The sequence below is a fragment of the Eschrichtius robustus genome, chromosome 1 (assembly GCF_028021215.1).
Source record: "Eschrichtius robustus isolate mEscRob2 chromosome 1, mEscRob2.pri, whole genome shotgun sequence".
Classification (NCBI taxonomy): domain Eukaryota; kingdom Metazoa; phylum Chordata; class Mammalia; order Artiodactyla; family Eschrichtiidae; genus Eschrichtius; species Eschrichtius robustus.
The window spans coordinates 131,087,539-131,105,891 of NC_090824.1; the positions used below are offsets into that span (position 1 = coordinate 131,087,539).

An 18,353-nucleotide genomic window follows, 5' to 3' on the forward strand; every position below is an offset into this window, starting at 1 on the left:
TAATTCTGAGGAACTCCACGCCTGTCTTACAGAGCGGGGGCAGGACACAGCAGAGGAGTCCCGAGATCAAGAGGAGTTTGGGGCCAGTGGAATGAGAGCCAACGTCACTGGACATCAGAGTAGAGAACAGGGTAACAGGAAGAGTGGGGGCTTTGGAATCAAGACAGACCAGGATTCAAATCCCAGCTCTGGCACGTACTAGCTGGGTGACCTCAGGCAGGTTACTCACTAAGTGATCTCATAACAATAGCTAAACGTTTCCCAGAGGCCTTTCCATGGCTCCCTCCCCTTCCAAAATCTAGTCGTGCATTAAGTCACTTATTATCAATAGCAAGGATTAACAATCCCTAATCAAGGATTCCGCTCAGCACTAGCCTCAGAGCCTTCTTTTCCCCCTTCCCCTTGTGCTCCCCCAGCAGCCAAGACAAAGCGCCCTTTATCATTCCCAAGATTGCGTCAAGAACCACGGGCACTGTGGCGCAAGCTACACCACAGCTGAATATTTCATAGGGACTGAAATATTTCTTAGGAATGGCTGGGCCCTTGGGTACACATACATCTTTCTTCTCAACGAGCACAAAAGGAGGGAACAGAAATTTACTGAATGCCTGCATGAATGCCTGGGCCCTTTCCAAATATTTTCTCTGACCCTTCCAACTACCTGGCAGAAGGGTTCTGCCCATTTTACAGATGGCAAACTGGCACTTAGGGGCTGGAGTGGGCAGCCAGTAACTAAGCCAAGCCTCACCACTAGTGTGGTATCTGGACTCAAATCTGTCAACCACCGACGTCATCCAAAGAATGTTCCTAAAGAGACCCTCCTCCCCAAAGCAAGAAGAGTTGGTGGGGGTGACAAAGAGCCAAGACGTGACAAGCTCGCCTGTCAGTGTGAACTGTGGCTCTCAGGCCACTGATGACAGACAACAAAACACAATGAAGGCCCACAGTTCTGGACAGACGTGAGGCTCCAAGAGGCAGTTGAGCGTGTTTGAGGTCAGGGATTAAGAGCCCCGCTCTTCCCCAACTCAGCTGCCAACCGCCAACCTGGTGCACCCCCAAATTTAACGGCACCCCCAGTCACACCACACCCCTGGCCTCAGAGAGCTCATTTCTCAGTTTGGGGAGAAAGGCTGGGACCCACGGCCATTGCTCCAGACCTAGGACATCTCTTGGTGGGCAGTTTACGGAAGCTGCCGGTGGGCACTGGTCCAGGTTGCAGCCTGACCCCAGATCTGCCTCGAGACGCCAGAGCAGAAACGAAGCCGAAGGGCCCCCTGGAAGCCCTCCCCATCCTCCGGGTCACAACAGGTTCCTCCTTTCTGAGAGTGATGACAGCTCAGACTCTGGAGCCAGAAAGACTAAGGAAGATGTCCCGCTCTATCTTTTATCAGTTATAAGAACTTAGACAACAGTGGACCTCTCTCAGCCTCAGTTTCCTCATCTGCAAAGTGGGGATCAGAGTGCAGCCCACCTCTTCAGGTTGTACAAGGATCACGTGCGTTACTACACGTGAAGGCAAAGTAGGCATTCAACAAACATTAGCAAAAACTATGAGTGGACCACAAAGAGAACTGCATCTTTCATCTTTCTCTGATCTTGGCAACTCGTGAGCTCCAGAAAGAAGGGACCTTGTTTTATCCATCCCAGCACCTCGAGTGGGGCCTGGCATGTTTGCCCAATACACATTTGCTGGGTGAAGAGATGAAAATGTTGGAAAAGGGTTTACACAGAGAGGCTGGGAAGTAAGTCAGCAGAGTGGCTCTGTCCAAAAGCCATCCACCTTCCCAGATCCAAGCCTCCTCTTGGTTGGGACGACGAGCATCAGTGATGCATCCTGCTTCCCAAAACATGAACCAGTGAACTAGCATCAGAAGCTTGGAACAAAGGCTGTGGTTGCAGTGGCTGTTTGGAAGACAGTGGCTTTCGAAGCTGCTGAGCTTCCCAGACGGAGAGGGTGGTTTTCAGCCGTGGCCCGTCAAGCAGGAGTGTGTCTCCTTTGCAACAGAAGAAAGGCAGCTTCCGTGTACTTCTCATCTTCAAATACAAGAGCACCCCCTGCACAGCCAGAAATTCCCCTGAGGTCTGCTCTGGGTGGTTGGAAGGCATAGTCGGGAGCGGCCCAGCAGGCTCCAGGAAGCAGGGACTGAGAGCCGACCTCCTCCCAGGCTGCTCTCCTGGGGCGAGGACAGATGCCAGGCCTTGTCGGGCCAAGGGTCTGCTAACAACAGTCCTGGTTGCGATAAAAGAGTGAGATAAAGCCTTTGCCGCAGCGGGGCAGGGGGAGCTGGCTGGCAGTGATTCACCCGTCTCTCCGTCCCCGTGTCGCAGGCAGGGCACAGCCATCCTCAGGCTGCATTTCTATCCCTGTGACATATCTCTGACTTCAGAGGACGATGTGCAGAAACACAGTGACATCCGAGTGGGAGGGTGACAGCGTTTTCAACTGGGGACAAATGGGGTCGAGTCCACCGTCCGAGGAGGGCACTGGGCTCACCACTCTGCAGCAGCCTGTCCCTGGCTTCCACCATTCCCTCCAAGACCACGATTTCTCCGTCCACCATAGGAAAGGACGTCAACAACCCACCCCCCAACCCCAAAAGAGGGGTGAGGCGTGTGGAAGCAAGCCCCCTCGTGAGCACGCCCTCCTCCCACCTTTAACATTTCATGCTGGAGCAGCAACCTGTCAAGAGAACATGTCCCGTGGGGCAGACGTGTGTCCCTGTCCTCACGTGCGCCGAATGCCCAGGTCCCGGGCTCCGAAGGTATGGCCACTTACATGGGAGGCTGCCGGGGAGGCCCGCGCTGGCCGAGTCTGTGTAACTGGATTATGCACGTCGCGCTTCATGCCTCTGCTACCTGATTTAATGCTTCGCTTCTCAGGTTCATGATCTGGGTTAAACCTAGTGAAGTTGTCTAAGCATTTCCAGGGCTGAGACCCACCAAAGACACCCAGACAGAGTCCTAACTGCATAAGATGCAGACGCCCTGCCCTCCCAGGAGAGGGAGAGCAGCCCCGGCCTCTACTTCCTGCCCACGGAGGTGGCCCCCCAGCTCCAGGCTGAATTGTGCCTTCATGCTCTGTTATAGTTTGGAGAGCTCACAACAACCCCGTTATCCCCATTTCAGAGAGGGGAACAGGCTCAGGGGGAGGCGAAGGAACCCTGCTAAGCCAAAGTAACCAGAGCCAGGACGCAAACCCAGCATGACTTCTCTCTACCACGGCCCCCGGCTGAGAGAAACAGATGCGTTCATTCTAAGGCACGCTCTCTGCACCATCCTTCTCCCGGTCAACTGAACCCAGCTCATCAGCAACCTGGAGGGAATGCGAGAACCTCAGGACTGGCTTCAAAATACCCAGTGTAGTTTGTAACAAGCTAAAACCTCCCCCGTCCTCACCCCGCTCACCCAATTTAAAAAAAAAGAAGAAGCACCAACAAGGACCTACTGTACAGCACAGGGAACTCTGCTCAATATTCTGTAATAACCTAAATGGGAAAAGAATTTGAAAAAGAATGGATACATGTGTATGTACAACTGAATCACTTTGCTGTATGCCTGAAATTAACACAACATTGTTAATCAACTATACTCCAATATAAAATAAAAAATGAAAAAAAAAGTAATCAAGCCAACACCTACATCTTCCACTAATAATTTCCAAGGGAATGCAGGCCAAATTGTCAGTGGGGCCAGTGAGGTACGTGCCCCTCCTCCTGCCGGGTTCAGTGACCTTGGACCAGCACGGAGCAAAGTAAAACGTGAGTTCTGAAAACGGTGGGTAGCATCAGTTCACAGGTCTTTAATCTGCTTGGGGAGGCCTTGTGCAAGCTGCTGACCAAGGGACAGTATTTCACCCCTCATGCTCAGGAATCTTTTGACCCTCGAATGATCCCCCAATAACTTGGATCCAAGAAAAAAGGGTGTGTAACAGGTCTGCAGTAATTGGGTCCTGGCAGGCCCCGGCGAACAGACACACACCTTCAGGCCTGCCTTCCCCAGACAGTCACTTGAGTTCCCAGTGGCCCTGTGTGGGGTGGGCAGGCTGGGCCAGCAAGCCTGGGCTTCCGTCAGCCCCTCTGTCCCCTCTCCCCTCACACCAAGCTGACGCTGGATTCTGGCCTCTCTCACCTGGAGGGGAGGCCCTGGAAATACTCTAACTCATGTGATAAATACACACCACTAGCTGCAGGTATGCCCACGCCAGATGTGTCTACCTGACCTCTCATCTCTCTCTGAAATGAGCCAAGATGTGAACCCAGAATCCTTCCACCCCACGCCCAAGAGAGCCCCAGATGACTGACTGAAGAGGGCACGTCAAAGGAAACTTGCCCAGCCCTTCTCCATCTTTTCGCAAATGGGGAAAACAGGCCAGAGGAATGAAGTGACTTGCCCAAAGCCCCCCTAACTCCCAGACCAGGGGGCTGGGCTACTTCTCCCCCAAGAGGGGCAAATCGGACAGTACCACGTGGGTAGCCACAAGGCTTTTGGGCCCTTCCCTTCACCGCCCTTCCCTGCTGGGGCAGGACTCCTGCCCTTTGGCCACCAGCGCCCCCGGCCCCCTGCCACCCTCCTCCCATCACTCTCTCGAGTCAGCCCGGCCGCAAGCCCGCTGTCCCTCTCCTTCCTCCTTCACAGGATGCCCCGGCTCAGCGAGCCATCCTCAGCCCATCCTCAGCCATCCGTAATTCCTGCCTTGTGAGGCTCTGTCAGGCGCAGTGATTAGATGGCTGCCTTCTTAATGACAGGGAGACGGCCGCATTCACTCAGAGCCGGAGAAGCAATTACCTCGAAAATGGGGGTCACAGGCCCCACTCGTTGGCTTTAATTGAATTCCAATATCTGCCTCGAGCTGCCTTGACCTAACGTGTAGCTTCCTAAATACTCCTTGAAGGAAGTGGGGCTAATCCAAGCAGCGCTTCTTCCCCCAATTCCACTCTTTTCTTAGAACTTAAAAAAAAATTTTTTTTCATAAGAGGATTTTAATTCCAAAGGGGTGGGGGGGGAGACAGTGGGGGAGAAGGGACTCCACTGTGGCCATGGCAGGGATGGGAAGGCGGGGCCTGGAAAGCGGATAGGGACGAGGAGCTGAGAGAGGAGAAGTATCAGAGAACCCCGATGTGCCACTCATGTGCCACTCTCAGCAAAGCCACCACGCTGTGAATTAGCCACTGAAGAGGACACCGGTGCCACACCAGGGCTGGACGGGAGGTAGGGGGGGAAGAGCCCTAAGCCGAAAGCCAGCCTGGGGCCTCTGGCCTGGCATTGCTCCTGAACCGTGTGTGACCGTCTGTGAATCACTCCCCGTCTCTGTAAAGCAAGGGCATCGGCTGGATCAGTGGTTCTCTACCACGGGCCATTTCATGCACTGCCCCTGCCGGGACATCTGGCAATGTCTGGAGACGTTTTGGGGTGTCACACCTGTGTGGGGGAGGGTGCCACTGGCAGCCAGTGGGGGGAGGCCAGGGCTGCTGCTGAACACCCTACCGTGCCTCCTCACAAAGCATCTGGCCTCAAAGTCCACGAGTCTTGAGGCTGAAGAACCCTGGGCTAAGATGGTTTCCAAGGAGACTTCAAACTTTACCGTATTATGATTTCCCTGCTGGGGGCTCTGCCTCCCAAGCTCACTGGCTAAAAGCAGTGACCAGTCACTCTTGTTGCCCTTTCTGGCCTCCTCTCTGCTCCTGCCACACAGTAGGTGAGCGTCTGCTCCTCCCGCCTCAACATTGTCAGGACTCAGTCGAGGCTAACGCTCCCCTGGCCAGCCCCCAGCAGCACTCAGCAGCTGCCAGGGGACTCAGACCAGCAGGACAGAACCCCGTAACCATCACGGGTCCCAGTAATGTGTTGGAGGATCAAGATCCACCAGCATCACTCTGTCACTCCAAGCCCACCCCTCCCGGCATGCCTGGCCCAAAGAGATGAACTGGTCCACCCCCTCCTGTCACAGATGCAGAAACTAAGGCCTGAGGAAGAGATGGGACTGCCTGAGGTCACAGGGGGAAGAGGCTTCACTAGAACACAGGTCTCCAGGTTTCTGCCCCAGAATGAAGAGCCCAGAGTCATCATTCATCCCACCAAGCAGAACATTCTAGGCCTTCAGTTCCACCTTGAAATAATGACCGTACTTAAGAACAAGAGGAGGAATGAAGACCAATCAGAGGGCAAGAGGGACCTCAGCCAACCAGTCTACTGCTTCCCAAGCCTGACTACCCTTCCAAATGATCTAGAAAACTTCAAAACCACAGATTTCCGGTTCCACCCCAAACCTATGGAAAAGAACTCTGGGGTGAGTGCCCTAGAATTTATTGTTCAGAAGCTCCGCTGGGGACCTGGACTTAGCCATCTGTGGATGGGAAGCAGTGATCTCACCCACCCTGTTCATTTTAGGGACCAAAGGAGGACAGGTGCATCCTGAGGCTAAGAGCCTTGCCCAAAGTCCCCTTGAAAAACCTGTTTCTCCTCAGATGCTTGTCTTAAATATCCTTTAGCAGCCTCATGCCAAAGCAGCAAGCAGGAGAAAGATGCTGTGTCAATCCCAGAAATGCACTAAAGATGTAAGCCCGGTAGGAGCACTAAAGGGGAGAGATCTGGCTTCCTCCTTTCACTGAGGGGCCAGACCAGAAGTGGGCCTCACGAAGCGCTCTGCATTATCTTTTCCTGTTCCCGGGTGAGATGGGACTCCTAGAACATCAGGGAGACCTAGCCAGGGGCCCTGGCTGGACTTGACATGGGCCCATGATGAAGACTTCGCCAGGCAGCTCAGCGCATGGGACAGCAAGGCCCAGACCCAAATGCCACAGCACGTTTCACATCACAGTACAGCAGAGACAGTTCTGATCCCAGGTGGCCAAAGAAGGGCAGACCTTTGCCAGTGAGGGGACAGGCCCCTGGGGAGGTGGGAGAAATCAGGTTGGCCTCCAAGGTGATCCCAGAGTCCACGCCCCCCTGCAATGTTGGAGACACCGAAAGCCGGGAAAGGATGGGGCTGATGAATTTCGAGGTGGCTCAGGGCGTGTTGGGCACCCCTTTAACTTGGGGACTGAGAGGCAACCGGGGAGCCACAGGGGGAGACCTCCAGGTGGGTCCAAGCCCATGAGATGCTGGGAGAGGCCGGAGCCCTGGGGCTGCCATTCTTTGGGGCCAGCTAAGGTCAGGGTCCATCTCTGTTATGGTAAATGAGAGGAATAAAAGGGCTATACACACGGTGAGAGGCAGATTGGGGAGTCCACGTACCCCGATGATGGCGTTCAGCTCCGTCATGGTGACCTGCTTGGCTCGCTCCACTGCCTGCGCCACTTGCTGCTGGTGCTGGAGGGACCGGGTGTGGGTTAGAGGCGGCCGCCGTCCCCGACCGACCACGGAGGCGCGGGGGTAGGGGACAGGCGGTGACACAGGAGGCAGAGGAGGTCCACTGACCAAAGCAGGACACAGGGAGGACGGGGGACCCTTTAAACCCTTCTCAACGTGTGCCTATTACTTCTGTAATCCACACTTCCCAGAGTTTTAAGTTAAAACATAAAAGAGCCAAAAGAGGGCTGTTTGTCGACCGTCTCCCTCCCTCCGCCACGCAGACAAAAAAACTGCCTTCCAGGCATTTGAGAATGGGCTGGATGTTAGAAGATGCTACTGAATGATTATTCGTTTTCTAAATGTGGTGACAATAGTGCAGGCACGTAGGAGGGTGTCCTGTTTTTAGGAGAGGCAGCTGGAGCAGTGAGTGCTGTGAGTTGACAGGATGTTTGCAACTTACACCCAAAGGGTTCAGAGGAAAAGTACGTGTATCTACAGATACTCGACCTTTATCTATCTAAATAGAAAACGAACAACAACAACAAAAAAATGGCACAACGTTATAAGCTAGGAATTGGGTGATAACGTGTCGATGTAGGTTCATCAGTTACTCTGGTGTGGGATGTTGATGGTGGGGAAGGCTAGGGGACATCTCTGTACCTTCCACTCAGTTTTGCTGTGAACCTCAAACTATAAAAAATAGTCTATTTAAAAAAAAAATTTTTTTTTTGGTGCATTCATTCCCTTCAGCCTTGAGGTGAAACCCGCTTCATAGGCAGCTGTCTCCCCTAGTGGGTTGCAAGCTCCTAGGACATCACTATATCCTGTTTTTACATGAATTCAATCATGTATGGGTCACTACTGCGACTCAGAGACCCAGGAATCCCGGAGGGAGCGAGGGTGGTCTCAGCCACTGAGGGGGGCCTGGAGGGCAGGCGTGCCCCAGGCTGGAGTGAGCTCTGCTGGATGGAAAGGGGCCCCTCTCGGGCAGCCCACCCATCTGTCCTGCACCACGGGGCCTCCTTGGAGATGCTTTTCTCCTACTGCCCACTGGTCCAGCCCTGCCTCAGGCGGGGGTCTCTTGCAAAAGTGTGCTTCGAAGATGATGTGACTGACTTGGTCATGCCTCTGATGAGGACACTCTGTCCTGGGGGCCGGGGTCCCCTTTGGGTAGTGCTTCTCCTCGCAGGGTCTAGCCCTTGGTGCTAACTGGCCAGGCTTCCTTGCTCTTAGATGTCTCCAGGTGTGGAAGCTGGGGCACGGGGAAGCAGAGGCTGGGAATGCTGGTTGGGATGGGGTAGGGGCGGGGCGGGGAGGGGAGGCAAAGAGGTACCCACTGCCCACTGTTAGCCCCGCCGCAGGCCAGGACCCTCCTCTCAGGGCTCAGGCAGGGGCAGAGAACAGGTTCCGCTGAAGGAGCAAGTGGCCCCTCTGATGTGCCAGAGGAGCTTCTGTAAAGCCCCAGGTGGTCAACTTCAGTCCACATGAACGGACAGGGGCCGGGGCTCCGGTGAGACCTAGGCAGCCACTGGGCTGCTCTGCAAGAAACGGAGGGCACAGTAAAAGAAGGGCTTACCTCTTGTGACAGGAAAGGCATGATCTGTGCTAAAATGGTGTTCAGTCTCTTCGCAATCTCTGTCTGCAAAGGAAAAGAGACCGCGTGAGGCTCAGGCCAATAAATCAAGTCGCCAAAATGTCAGACCGTGGAAGGACAAGCTCCCCCCAAAACCGCAGACCCCCGACGGGCTCCATCCTTCCTCCCTCGGTGGGCCTCCTGCCAGGAGGCCTCGCTAAATCCACAGCGTGAAGCAATCTCTTCCAACTCCCTCCAACCAGGCTGCCTACATTTCAGGGAGCTCCAATTTCCTATCAGAGGTGGTCTCTGTGTTTGGTTCAGAGTATCCAGTTCGCCTCCTCTGGATGGAAGCCCTAATCAAAACAACGCAAAACTAAACAAGAACAAGCTCCACACCGCCCACTGCGGTGAAACCCATCACAAACAAGAGTGAAACGCAGTGTGGTGAGAAGAAATTGTTATGCCCAGCGGCCCCAAGGGCAACAGCAAGTCAGGCTCTCAGGCTCCCAGACAAATCAGGAGGTGATGGAAGACGCCCGGCTGCATGTGCCAAAGTGCTCCCTGGGGCCAGCCTCACACCCGGCGGTATCTGCCTTAAAGGGTCTCCCTCGCCCTCCACTTTTCACTGCCGCCTCTCCCCCACCAGACCGATCCCTCACCCTTCTATGTGCTGCCCAGCCTGAAATCCCACCGTTGACGCTTCCTTTTGGGGGGCATAAAGCACTGCCTTCTCTAAGATGATGCTTGGGATGTAACTGATTGGATCCCTAGCCCTTCATCTAAGTTGACCACAGAAAGGCAGATCAGTTCTGTGCCCCACCGCTAACCCTCCAGAAAAGATCACATTCAGAAAAACGTCAACTGATTTTGCCACCCGTGTTCCATGTGAAACCATCTCCGATGAAGAATGGTTTAAAAAAAAAAAGAAAAAGAAAAAAGAAAAAAACAGTGGGGCTAAATGGTTAACTGAATCCAGACAGGAAGGCCGAGGACCACTGACAGACAAGTCTCAGAATTGCTTCTCTTATCTCCTTCTGAATCCCGAGGCCACCAGGACTGAGGTCCCAGAGCTGGCTTCAAGGCTCTCATCAGCACATAGCAATCTTTCAGAGACAAAACCATGACAACAGCCTTTAAAAATCTGTGATCATCTGCATGTCAAATGACTCTGGATGAGAAATCCTTGTGCACTTAAAATAAAAGCAACGTTGTCTGAAGGCTTACAAACAGACCCTGGCCCTCAGGAGAATTCCTGGGGCCAGCACCCCCTCCTCCCCCCAGCCCCCAGCCACTGATGAGGATACCCCTGGCTTGTGAAGAGACAGGCCACGGACCAGGAATCTGATGGGCTTTGGTGGTCCCACGTCCTGGGGCTGCTGGCTGCAGTGCAGGCTCCAACTCAGACCGCCTGTCCAGGGCATCAGGGGCTCCTGGGTGGGGATCAGAGATCACCACTCTCTCCTGGAACACTCTAGATTCTCAGGAACAGGCCCAGTCTTGCCCACTGTGGGCATCTGGGATAAAACAAGTCTTTGGTGCGAAAGACAGTCCCCCATATCCTAGACCAACTGAGTGCCAATAATGGTCCCCACATTTCTAAACTTCCAGGGTGGAGAGGGTATATCATCCCGGCTAAGCCCCATGGGACTCACAGCCACATCTGCACATTCGGGGTATATTCCAGCAAGGGCACTGTACAACAGTGTGTCATACAAACTGGGTTTGTGAGCAGCAGTGCTATTGACATTTGGGGCCAGATAATTCTTTGTTTCATGCAGCTGCTCTGGGCATTGTAGTGTTTTTAGCAGCAAGCATCCCTGGCCTCCGCCCACTGGATGCCCGTCATTCACACTGTAAGGAACCTGGGACGATTACTAATTATTGTATAAATTATTAATCTAGGTAAGTGGGAAGAGTTCTACTCCAAAACAAGGTCCTTTCTCCCTTATGTTCACTTCTCTTTCCCCAAATTGATTGATAGTGGGCAAGTGGGGATAAAATATAAGAGTCAGGGTTGTACAGGTCAGGAGTTCTAGAAACAATCAACTCAGTCCAAACCTGTAAGAGCAACATACTCACTCAACTGTCACATGTTTATGTGCCAAATAAGAATACAAAGTGTTATTTAAAACAAAAAGCAAAGAGAAATAAACAAAATAAACCATCCTCACTGCTAGGGAGCTCATTGGTCCAAGGCTTCTTACCTCAAATGACTGGCATAGCAGAGGCTGGTACATAATAGGCGCTCAGTAAATGTTGAGCCAAAAGAATCTCGCTGGCCTCCCCGCATTTATTTTTCGAGACTTCAGATTGCGGTGGCCCCTGGCCAGGGATCTGGGCCTGCCCCACTGCGGGGGGCATCTGGGGCAGGGGCAGTGGTGGACGGAGTGCTGACCTACAACCAGGAGGTAGGGTGGACAGCAGCACAAGTCCTTCATCGACAGGGTGAGGCAGTGGTCAAGCCAGACCAGCCACAAGCCGCCCGTTGGGCTCTGGCTGCTGCCCCCTCCCCAGCCAGGAAGGCAGGCGCAGGCTCTGAACCTTCCCCATCACTTTGGCCTGCTCAGCAACTACAGCTCTCACCGTTTTTGGGGTGGGTGGTTATAAAGGAGTCCCAGCTGTTGCTTACTTCCTCTAGCAAACAGGTCAAGTGTCAAGATCTTGGTAGGTGAAGGAACAAAACAAAAAGTAGCTGACCTTCCCTCTCCCCGCATCTTTTTGCAAATGTGCGGCCACAGGCTGCCCCCAGGTGGGATCTTCCCCTGCAGGGCCTGGTCCAGAGCCCAGCATCCTCTGGTTATGAGGAAAAATCTGCCGGGATTTCATGTAGCTCTGCCTGGTTCAAGACTTGGCATCCAGGCTACTAGGTGACCACGGCTGGGTCGCTCAGAAGCCCTGAGGGTGGCTCAGACCAGGTCCCCTCTTATCTCACCCTTCCACCCACAGGGAGCAGTTCTTGCCTCCCAACCCCACACATCAACCAAGGGCCAGCAGAACAGCTCCACACAGATATGGAATATTCCAGAGGCCTGGGCTATCAGCCTTCAGGCTCTCTCCCGGGGCCCAGACTTAATGAAAATCGGCCTCCCCGAGTGGCAGGAAGGACTCTGGCCCGCCATGAGTTAGGACTGTACAGTGCTGGGGGAGGGCAGAGGGAAGGGGGTGGTGTCACACTTGGTCCCTGTCCTCGTGTCTGGGTTTTTTTTTTTCTGGGAGGAAGCGGGGGTGGAGAAAGCATGCAATCCCATCCCTCCCAGCTGGGACCGTCCCCTGCCGGGGAGCAGCTCTCCCCTCCTGGTCTCCCCACCACGTGGAAGCAGGAATTGAGCCTCGGTCTTCTCTACGTAGACCATCCAACCCTGAGAATGGGCTCAGCGCACGCTGGTGCGTCAAAGAATGAACAGGAAAACTGTTCCCTAAACGATTTTTTTTCATGTTTATTTTTTTGAGGGTGGTGACGGCAGGAGCGGAAGCTCCTGCAAATAGAAAGTTGACCGGACAGAACCACTCTTAACAACAACGATAATAATAATGGCTAACATCCGCCGACCCAGCTGTTCCAAGCATTTTGCATGTGTGAGCTCACAAGAACCCTACAGGGAAGGCATTTCTTATAAATCTCCAGTTTTCAGATGGGGAAACTGACGCTTGGCAATTAAGCGACGTCTCTAAACGTCTTCCTACCAAGCAGCCAAATTTTGACATTTTGAGAGAGCTCAGAGAAGTATTTTTGAAAGAAAAACTACTGTCAGGGTTAATAATTGACAGCATTTCCGATTAGGGCAGCTGTTAAAACAGCATTTGATCCAACTCAAACAAGCTCTAAACATCACTTCCAAGAAAGGAAAGAAAAAAAATCAAGACGTGTGACTTTAACAATTGGGACAGGTCACAAATCACAAATCGGAACTAGATCCTACGCTGGAAAGCTCCTTTTGGCCTTCAGGGCACCCTGTTATCAATAAGGCAGCTGGGGCTCACGGGGTGGACCTTCATCCTTCCTCCATCCTGGTCCCAAAAGGCCACTGCCTTTGAGTCAGAGCCTCGGAGGAGAACCTGGGAGGCGGCGGGTGCCAGGCAGCGGGAGGACGGCTTCCTTTGGAAAAAGGTGTTTGGGGAGTCTGGTGCTGCCTTTGAAAGTTTCTTTTCAAGTGTGGTTCAAAGAAGGCCGCTTTGCTGGTGGAAAAACATGGGTCCTCAGAAGGAACTAATCTACTCAACGCAGACAGAGAAGCCGCTCAGAGAGAAAAGCATGCACAGAGATCCTGCGAAATCCGGAATCTGCGCTCTCAACTAGGCGCAGGAGGTACACCTGCCCTGTGTCTCCGTCCAGGCTGTTAGGCAATAAATGACGGAACACAAGATGGGGTGGGGGGGTGGGGGGGCGAGTGTAGTCTCCCAAAGAGTAGTCTGCTCCACGCGCCTTAGTGACTCCCATTCACGCGATCATCTCATTAGAGCAGAACCTCTAACCAACCTGCTGTAAATGGAGGGCACCAGAGCTTCTCAAAGTACACTGCTCCAGCCACACCCTTGCATTCACATTTGCTGCTGTTCCCATCCGTTGGGCCTTTGACCCACGACACTGAATGAAGGGAGATGGAATCTGCCCTTGGTCCACACCCCGAGCAACCTCTTGCTCCTGATCGGCAGCACCCAGCCTGTCTTCGGTTTTTGTTTTTTTTTTTAATTTAACGGCCTGCTCAAGCCGACAGCCACTTCCAGGAGACCGCCTCTCCGGTATTTAAACTGCCAGGTCGTCTGGACCGATCAGCTCTTGAAAATGCACACTTCATTCTAACCTCAGTGCAATAAAAACAAGGAGAGGGAGGAAACTGGCCGCTTTAAAGAACATGTTCTGACCCCGGAGCCACACCGAAATGACCTGGCATTGCCTCCCAGATCGGCCTCCAATCTAGCTGCATGGCTTTGGGCAAATCCCTTCCCTCCTCTGGGCTTCAATTCTGTTGTCTGCAAAACAGAGGGATGAACTGAATAACTTATAAGATCCAGGAGCCATCATTCAGAGTTTGAGAATGCTAAACATTCCTGAGTTGCTCTGTGACACGATTCCTCCAGAAAGCTCAGTAAAACAGAGCAGAACGTGAGTTTAAAGGATGAGCAGAGAAGAGGCAAGCCAACTCGAGACACGGATGGATGCCAGGTAGTGGGCTAGGCTGGGGCTGGCTGGGCTTGGTCCCCAGGACCAGTCTTCATGGCACAAACCATTCGAATGTGTCCATCAGCCATACTGCACACAACAGTCACAGAGCAGACAAGGAGCAGTGACGTCCTGTCTGTAAGTGTCAAGCAGCTCCTGTCCTGGTTCTTTCCGTGATTCACAAGGAGCTGAAGACAGCCAGCCAAGGGCTCTTCAAGGTGTCTCATTTAGTGGGAAGTAACAGCAATTAGGCAGCCAAAGGGCCGCTCCTATGTTCCCGGTTTCACTTCTAAAACAAGGATTGCTTCACGGGACAACCAGCGTCTTGGGAAGAACAGCATGCTGTGATTCTGGAGCCCCGTTTGTGGACGTGTGCGAGAAAAATGAGCTAAGGAAAAGATACCTATGTGAGACGTGAGTTACACCCCAAGTCACGTGGAAATGGTGCTTTCCCCCCCCCCAGCTCTGTGTCTGACAGGCCATGTGACCTCTGGACTGGTGGCTGGGCCTTGGGTTACTCCTCTTGAAGCATGTGTGTCTGGGGTGGACACTTGGTCTGCTCTGGGGTTCTTGAATTTGGATCGGGTTTTACCTGGTTCTCTGACTCAAGTCCTGGGGTGTTCAAAGTGAGTCTGCCTCGTCTTGAATTAACATCACAGGGGCACAGGGAGAGGCTGGGGGCCACACAGAAGCAGGAAGCTGCAGCAGCCAGGTGTCACAGTCACCCCGCAATCAAATACTGGGAGATTCCAGAACAATGCATCTGAGCAATTTTACCTTAAAGTATCCCACTGCATTTCCTAGGCAATTCTAAATTGATAGGCCCTCAATTATTGGACTACGAGATGAAATTCCTTGCCAAGCAGTTTCTCCTCGGACCAAGCTCAGAGAGCTCTGAAATAAAGCAAGTGGGTGTTTTATCACCAGAGAGAAGGAAGTCCAGGGACAGGGAGGTGTGAGGCCTCCAGCAAAAGCCAGTGCGGGGTTCCCAGGCCCTGCTCCATCCCTGCCAGGCACTGGCTCTAGGGGAGGGCAGCTCCACGATGTCTTTAAGAAGGGGGGAATAAATGACCCACTTAGCAGCCCGGGAGATAATGACCCCTGCTCCTGCAGGGGCTGGGGAGGTTTACATCACAGATCACTCAATGATAGGTGAACCTCCTTAAAAGCCCTTTTAGCACTGACACATTGATCAAATTATATATAACTACAACGCCATTAAATATTTATGCTTCCGAGGAAGCCTGCTGAATTCTTTATGTCGGGAGGGCTCGGAACAAAAAAAGGCCCAGCCCTGGTGTGACCCTGAGGATCTGTCTCCCGGGGGAAGGAAGGGGACGCTGGCTGGGGCCAGCCTGTGACACTGGTCCCCGTGCCCTTCACACAGAGTAAAGACGGCAGAGAGGATTTAACACACTTGCCCTTACCCAGCGAGGACAGATGAAAAGCAAGGGAGTCTGGGGGCCCCGAGTTGTGACATGACCTTCCCACGTGCTCCCCTGAAAGGAATCCCACCTTCCTTTTCTGCGCCCACCAGACATCTTGGACATTTTCTGCCAAGAGTCTAGGGAGTAAGGGAATTGGGAATGGTGACGCTGAGTGAGGAAGCGGGGGAGTGGCGTGGGTGGGAGAACAGAGGAAGCATCTAGGCCACTGACCCTGGAAAGAGTTGGCAACGCAAAGTCTGGAGACCTGCATTTCCGCCCCAGGTGTGTCCTGCGCTAGGACCTCAGCTTCCATTGCATGAAGGAGGCAGATTTGGGTCCAAGTTAAGAATCAGAGCTCTCAAAAACGAATTAGGTGCTCTGTGCAAGTGAGTACCCCGTCCTGGGGAGCATTCAATGGCAACCCTACAGGGACACGGGCGTGGACACCACTCCATGGGAGGGACTTGGAAAGATGACAGCCAAGTCCCTCCCTGGCTCTAAGACTCGAGACTTTCATTTCTCAGACTCTCAGTTTCCATCCACCGGGCTTCCTGTTAACAAGATCCAATAATCTTTAAATATTTGTTCACTTTAATTTCTTGGCTCCCAAACACATTAAACTCTGCTTGCCTCCCACCCCCACTCCAGGGAATGGCCCTCAAAGAGCTTGCTTGTGTAGATGGAACAGGGAAAGCCTTTTCAGATTACAGCTTCTCCCAACACTGCCCATTCATCCCAGGCACGGCAGACCCCACCAACCCCCCCATCCCTCCCTCCCTCCCCTCAGATAACCCCCTGGTCCCCTCCCCCACCTTCCCAGACTCCACTGGCCAACTCCCGCCAGGAGGGAAAATTCTCAATTCATCCCTGAGGCATTGCCATGGCAACCCCCAGCCACCTAATCCCCCTTGGAACATTATGCAAATCTCCCTTTGCCCCTCAACAGGCTGTAAAAGTCACATTACCCTTGCAGAGGCGGCTCGTTAAATTTGGGGAGTCTCCCTGTAAGGTCAGCGCTATGACTTTTTAAGGACAGGGGCTCTCTGGGAAACCTGGGTGGTGGGAAGGGGAAAATGAGGTGTCGGGGAAGGAACAGACTGACTGTGGGCAGAAACAGTCCCCTTTTACCCACCCCACCACTGAGTTCACAACCCAAGAGCATGGCCCTTCTTTAGATTAAAAGGGTCAGAGAGGCCTCTCTTCCCCAGACAAGGATGGCAGGAATGGTGGCATTTCATAAGCCATAAAAATCAAGATCGGTTATTTAGAAACTTGCTTAAAGGATCGGCTCCCTCTCAGACTGGCCTCCTCCCAAACCACCAGCACGTTCAACATCTCATTTCACAGATGGAGAAAATGAGGCCCAGAGAAGGCCCAGCTGCCCTAGGTCACACAGCAAGACAATGGCTCTGGAGCCAGAATTCCTCCCCCTAATCAAGGGTTCTAAACCAGGTCAGATTTTGCTCCCCCAGGGACGCTGGCAGTGTCTGGAGACATTTTTGGGTGTCACAACTGAAGCGGTGCTACTGGAAATTAGGAGGTAAAGGCGAGGGACGCTGCTCAATATCCCGGGACAGCCCCACCACAGAGAATTATCTGGCCCCCAAATGCCAACGGTGCCCAGGTTGAGAAACCCCAGTCTACACATCGCTGACACTCATGTTTCACTGAATTCTTAAAAAGCTTTGTCTGAGGACTTCCCAACACTGGAATCAAAGCCTTGATGTACAGGTGGGTCTGAGGGTGGGCCAGCGTGGAGACCACAGAAGACCACGCCTTGATGTGGCCTCTGGATAAAGATCACTGGTCCAAATGAAACAAGCCGAGTCTCCAGTTCTGAACCCGCCCCTGGTCCACCGTGAGACCGCAATTGGGTCACTTAACCTCTTGAAACATCAGTGTTCCTACTGTTAGGTGGGGCTCTTGGTGTCCACACTGTAGGGCTGGCATGTGGAGCCAACAAGTCACAAAGGAGAAAGGGCTCTGGGAAGTCTCACAACATGTGCAACACCAAGGAGCTGGGTCCTCGCTCTCTGAGGCCTTGGCAACTTTGGGGACTGTCCCGTTGTGAGAATCCCCTGTTGAGGTCTCCCCACACACAAGGGAGGTACTGTGCTAAGCGGTTAATATGCGTCATTTCACATTATCCTCAAAACACTCTCTATAACTGCACAGTCCAATATATGAAGCCACCGGCCATGCGCGGCTAGCTAACGTTAATTAAAGTTCAATTTGAAACTCAGTTCCTCGGTCACAATAGCCACATTCCAAGGCTCAACAGCCCCACGTGGCTGGTGGCTACCATACTGGACAATAAGATAGACACTTCCACGACTGCAGGAAGTTCTACCAGGCAGCACCACTCTAATAGGTAGGCATCCTCATCATTCCCATGACAAAGTCAGGTTCGCAGAGAGCAGATGGCCTGTCCCAAGTCACACAGCCAGTAGATCCTAACCTAGGACTCAAAACTAAGTTTGTATGACTTCAAAGCCTAGCCACCAGGACAGGCCGTCTCCCAGCCCCTGGTGCTCTGCACCTAACTTCCCAGGATACCCCTTCGAGAACCAACTGACTTCTGATAGACAAACTCTGATTCCACTGGCACCTTCATGAAAAAGGGTTTATCAAAGACCCACCACCTGGAGGCCTGGGAAATGCCCAATGTTCCTACAGCACCAGGGGGGGATTAAGACAGGGGCCTGGTCAGGGGGATAGCGAGGGAGAGCCAGGTGGAGATCCCTTGAGAAGTGGGGTGAGAACCAGGTTAAAAGATTAGAGAGAAACCGGAAGAGGCTAAGAGAGAAGACCATCCACGCACACACCCCACCACCACCACCACCTTAAGGAGTTCCTGCAGGCTAGGCTCCCCGGTGCCACACACAAGTGCCAGGTGACA

The 18,353-nt window shown here is 53.1% G+C and overlaps 1 protein-coding gene across 8 annotated transcripts in view; it reads right to left on the reverse strand.

Annotated features, from left to right (window-relative positions):
• TLE3 (TLE family member 3, transcriptional corepressor) overlaps nucleotides 1–18,353 on the reverse strand; it is a 48,261-nt gene that overhangs the window by 18,099 nt on the left and 11,809 nt on the right. For 4 of the 8 annotated variants that reach the window (XM_068554759.1, XM_068554742.1, XM_068554751.1 and 1 more), the window contains exons 5-6: nucleotides 8,867–8,929; nucleotides 7,234–7,308 (exon numbers count right to left, since the gene is read on the reverse strand). In XM_068554759.1, coding sequence (XP_068410860.1) covers nucleotides 7,234–7,308; nucleotides 8,867–8,929 — 138 coding nt within the window. Of the gene's footprint in view, nucleotides 1–7,203; nucleotides 7,309–8,866; nucleotides 8,930–18,353 lie in introns of all 8 variants that reach the window. The other 4 variants (XM_068554724.1, XM_068554704.1, XM_068554713.1 and 1 more) reach the window with 1 other exon arrangement.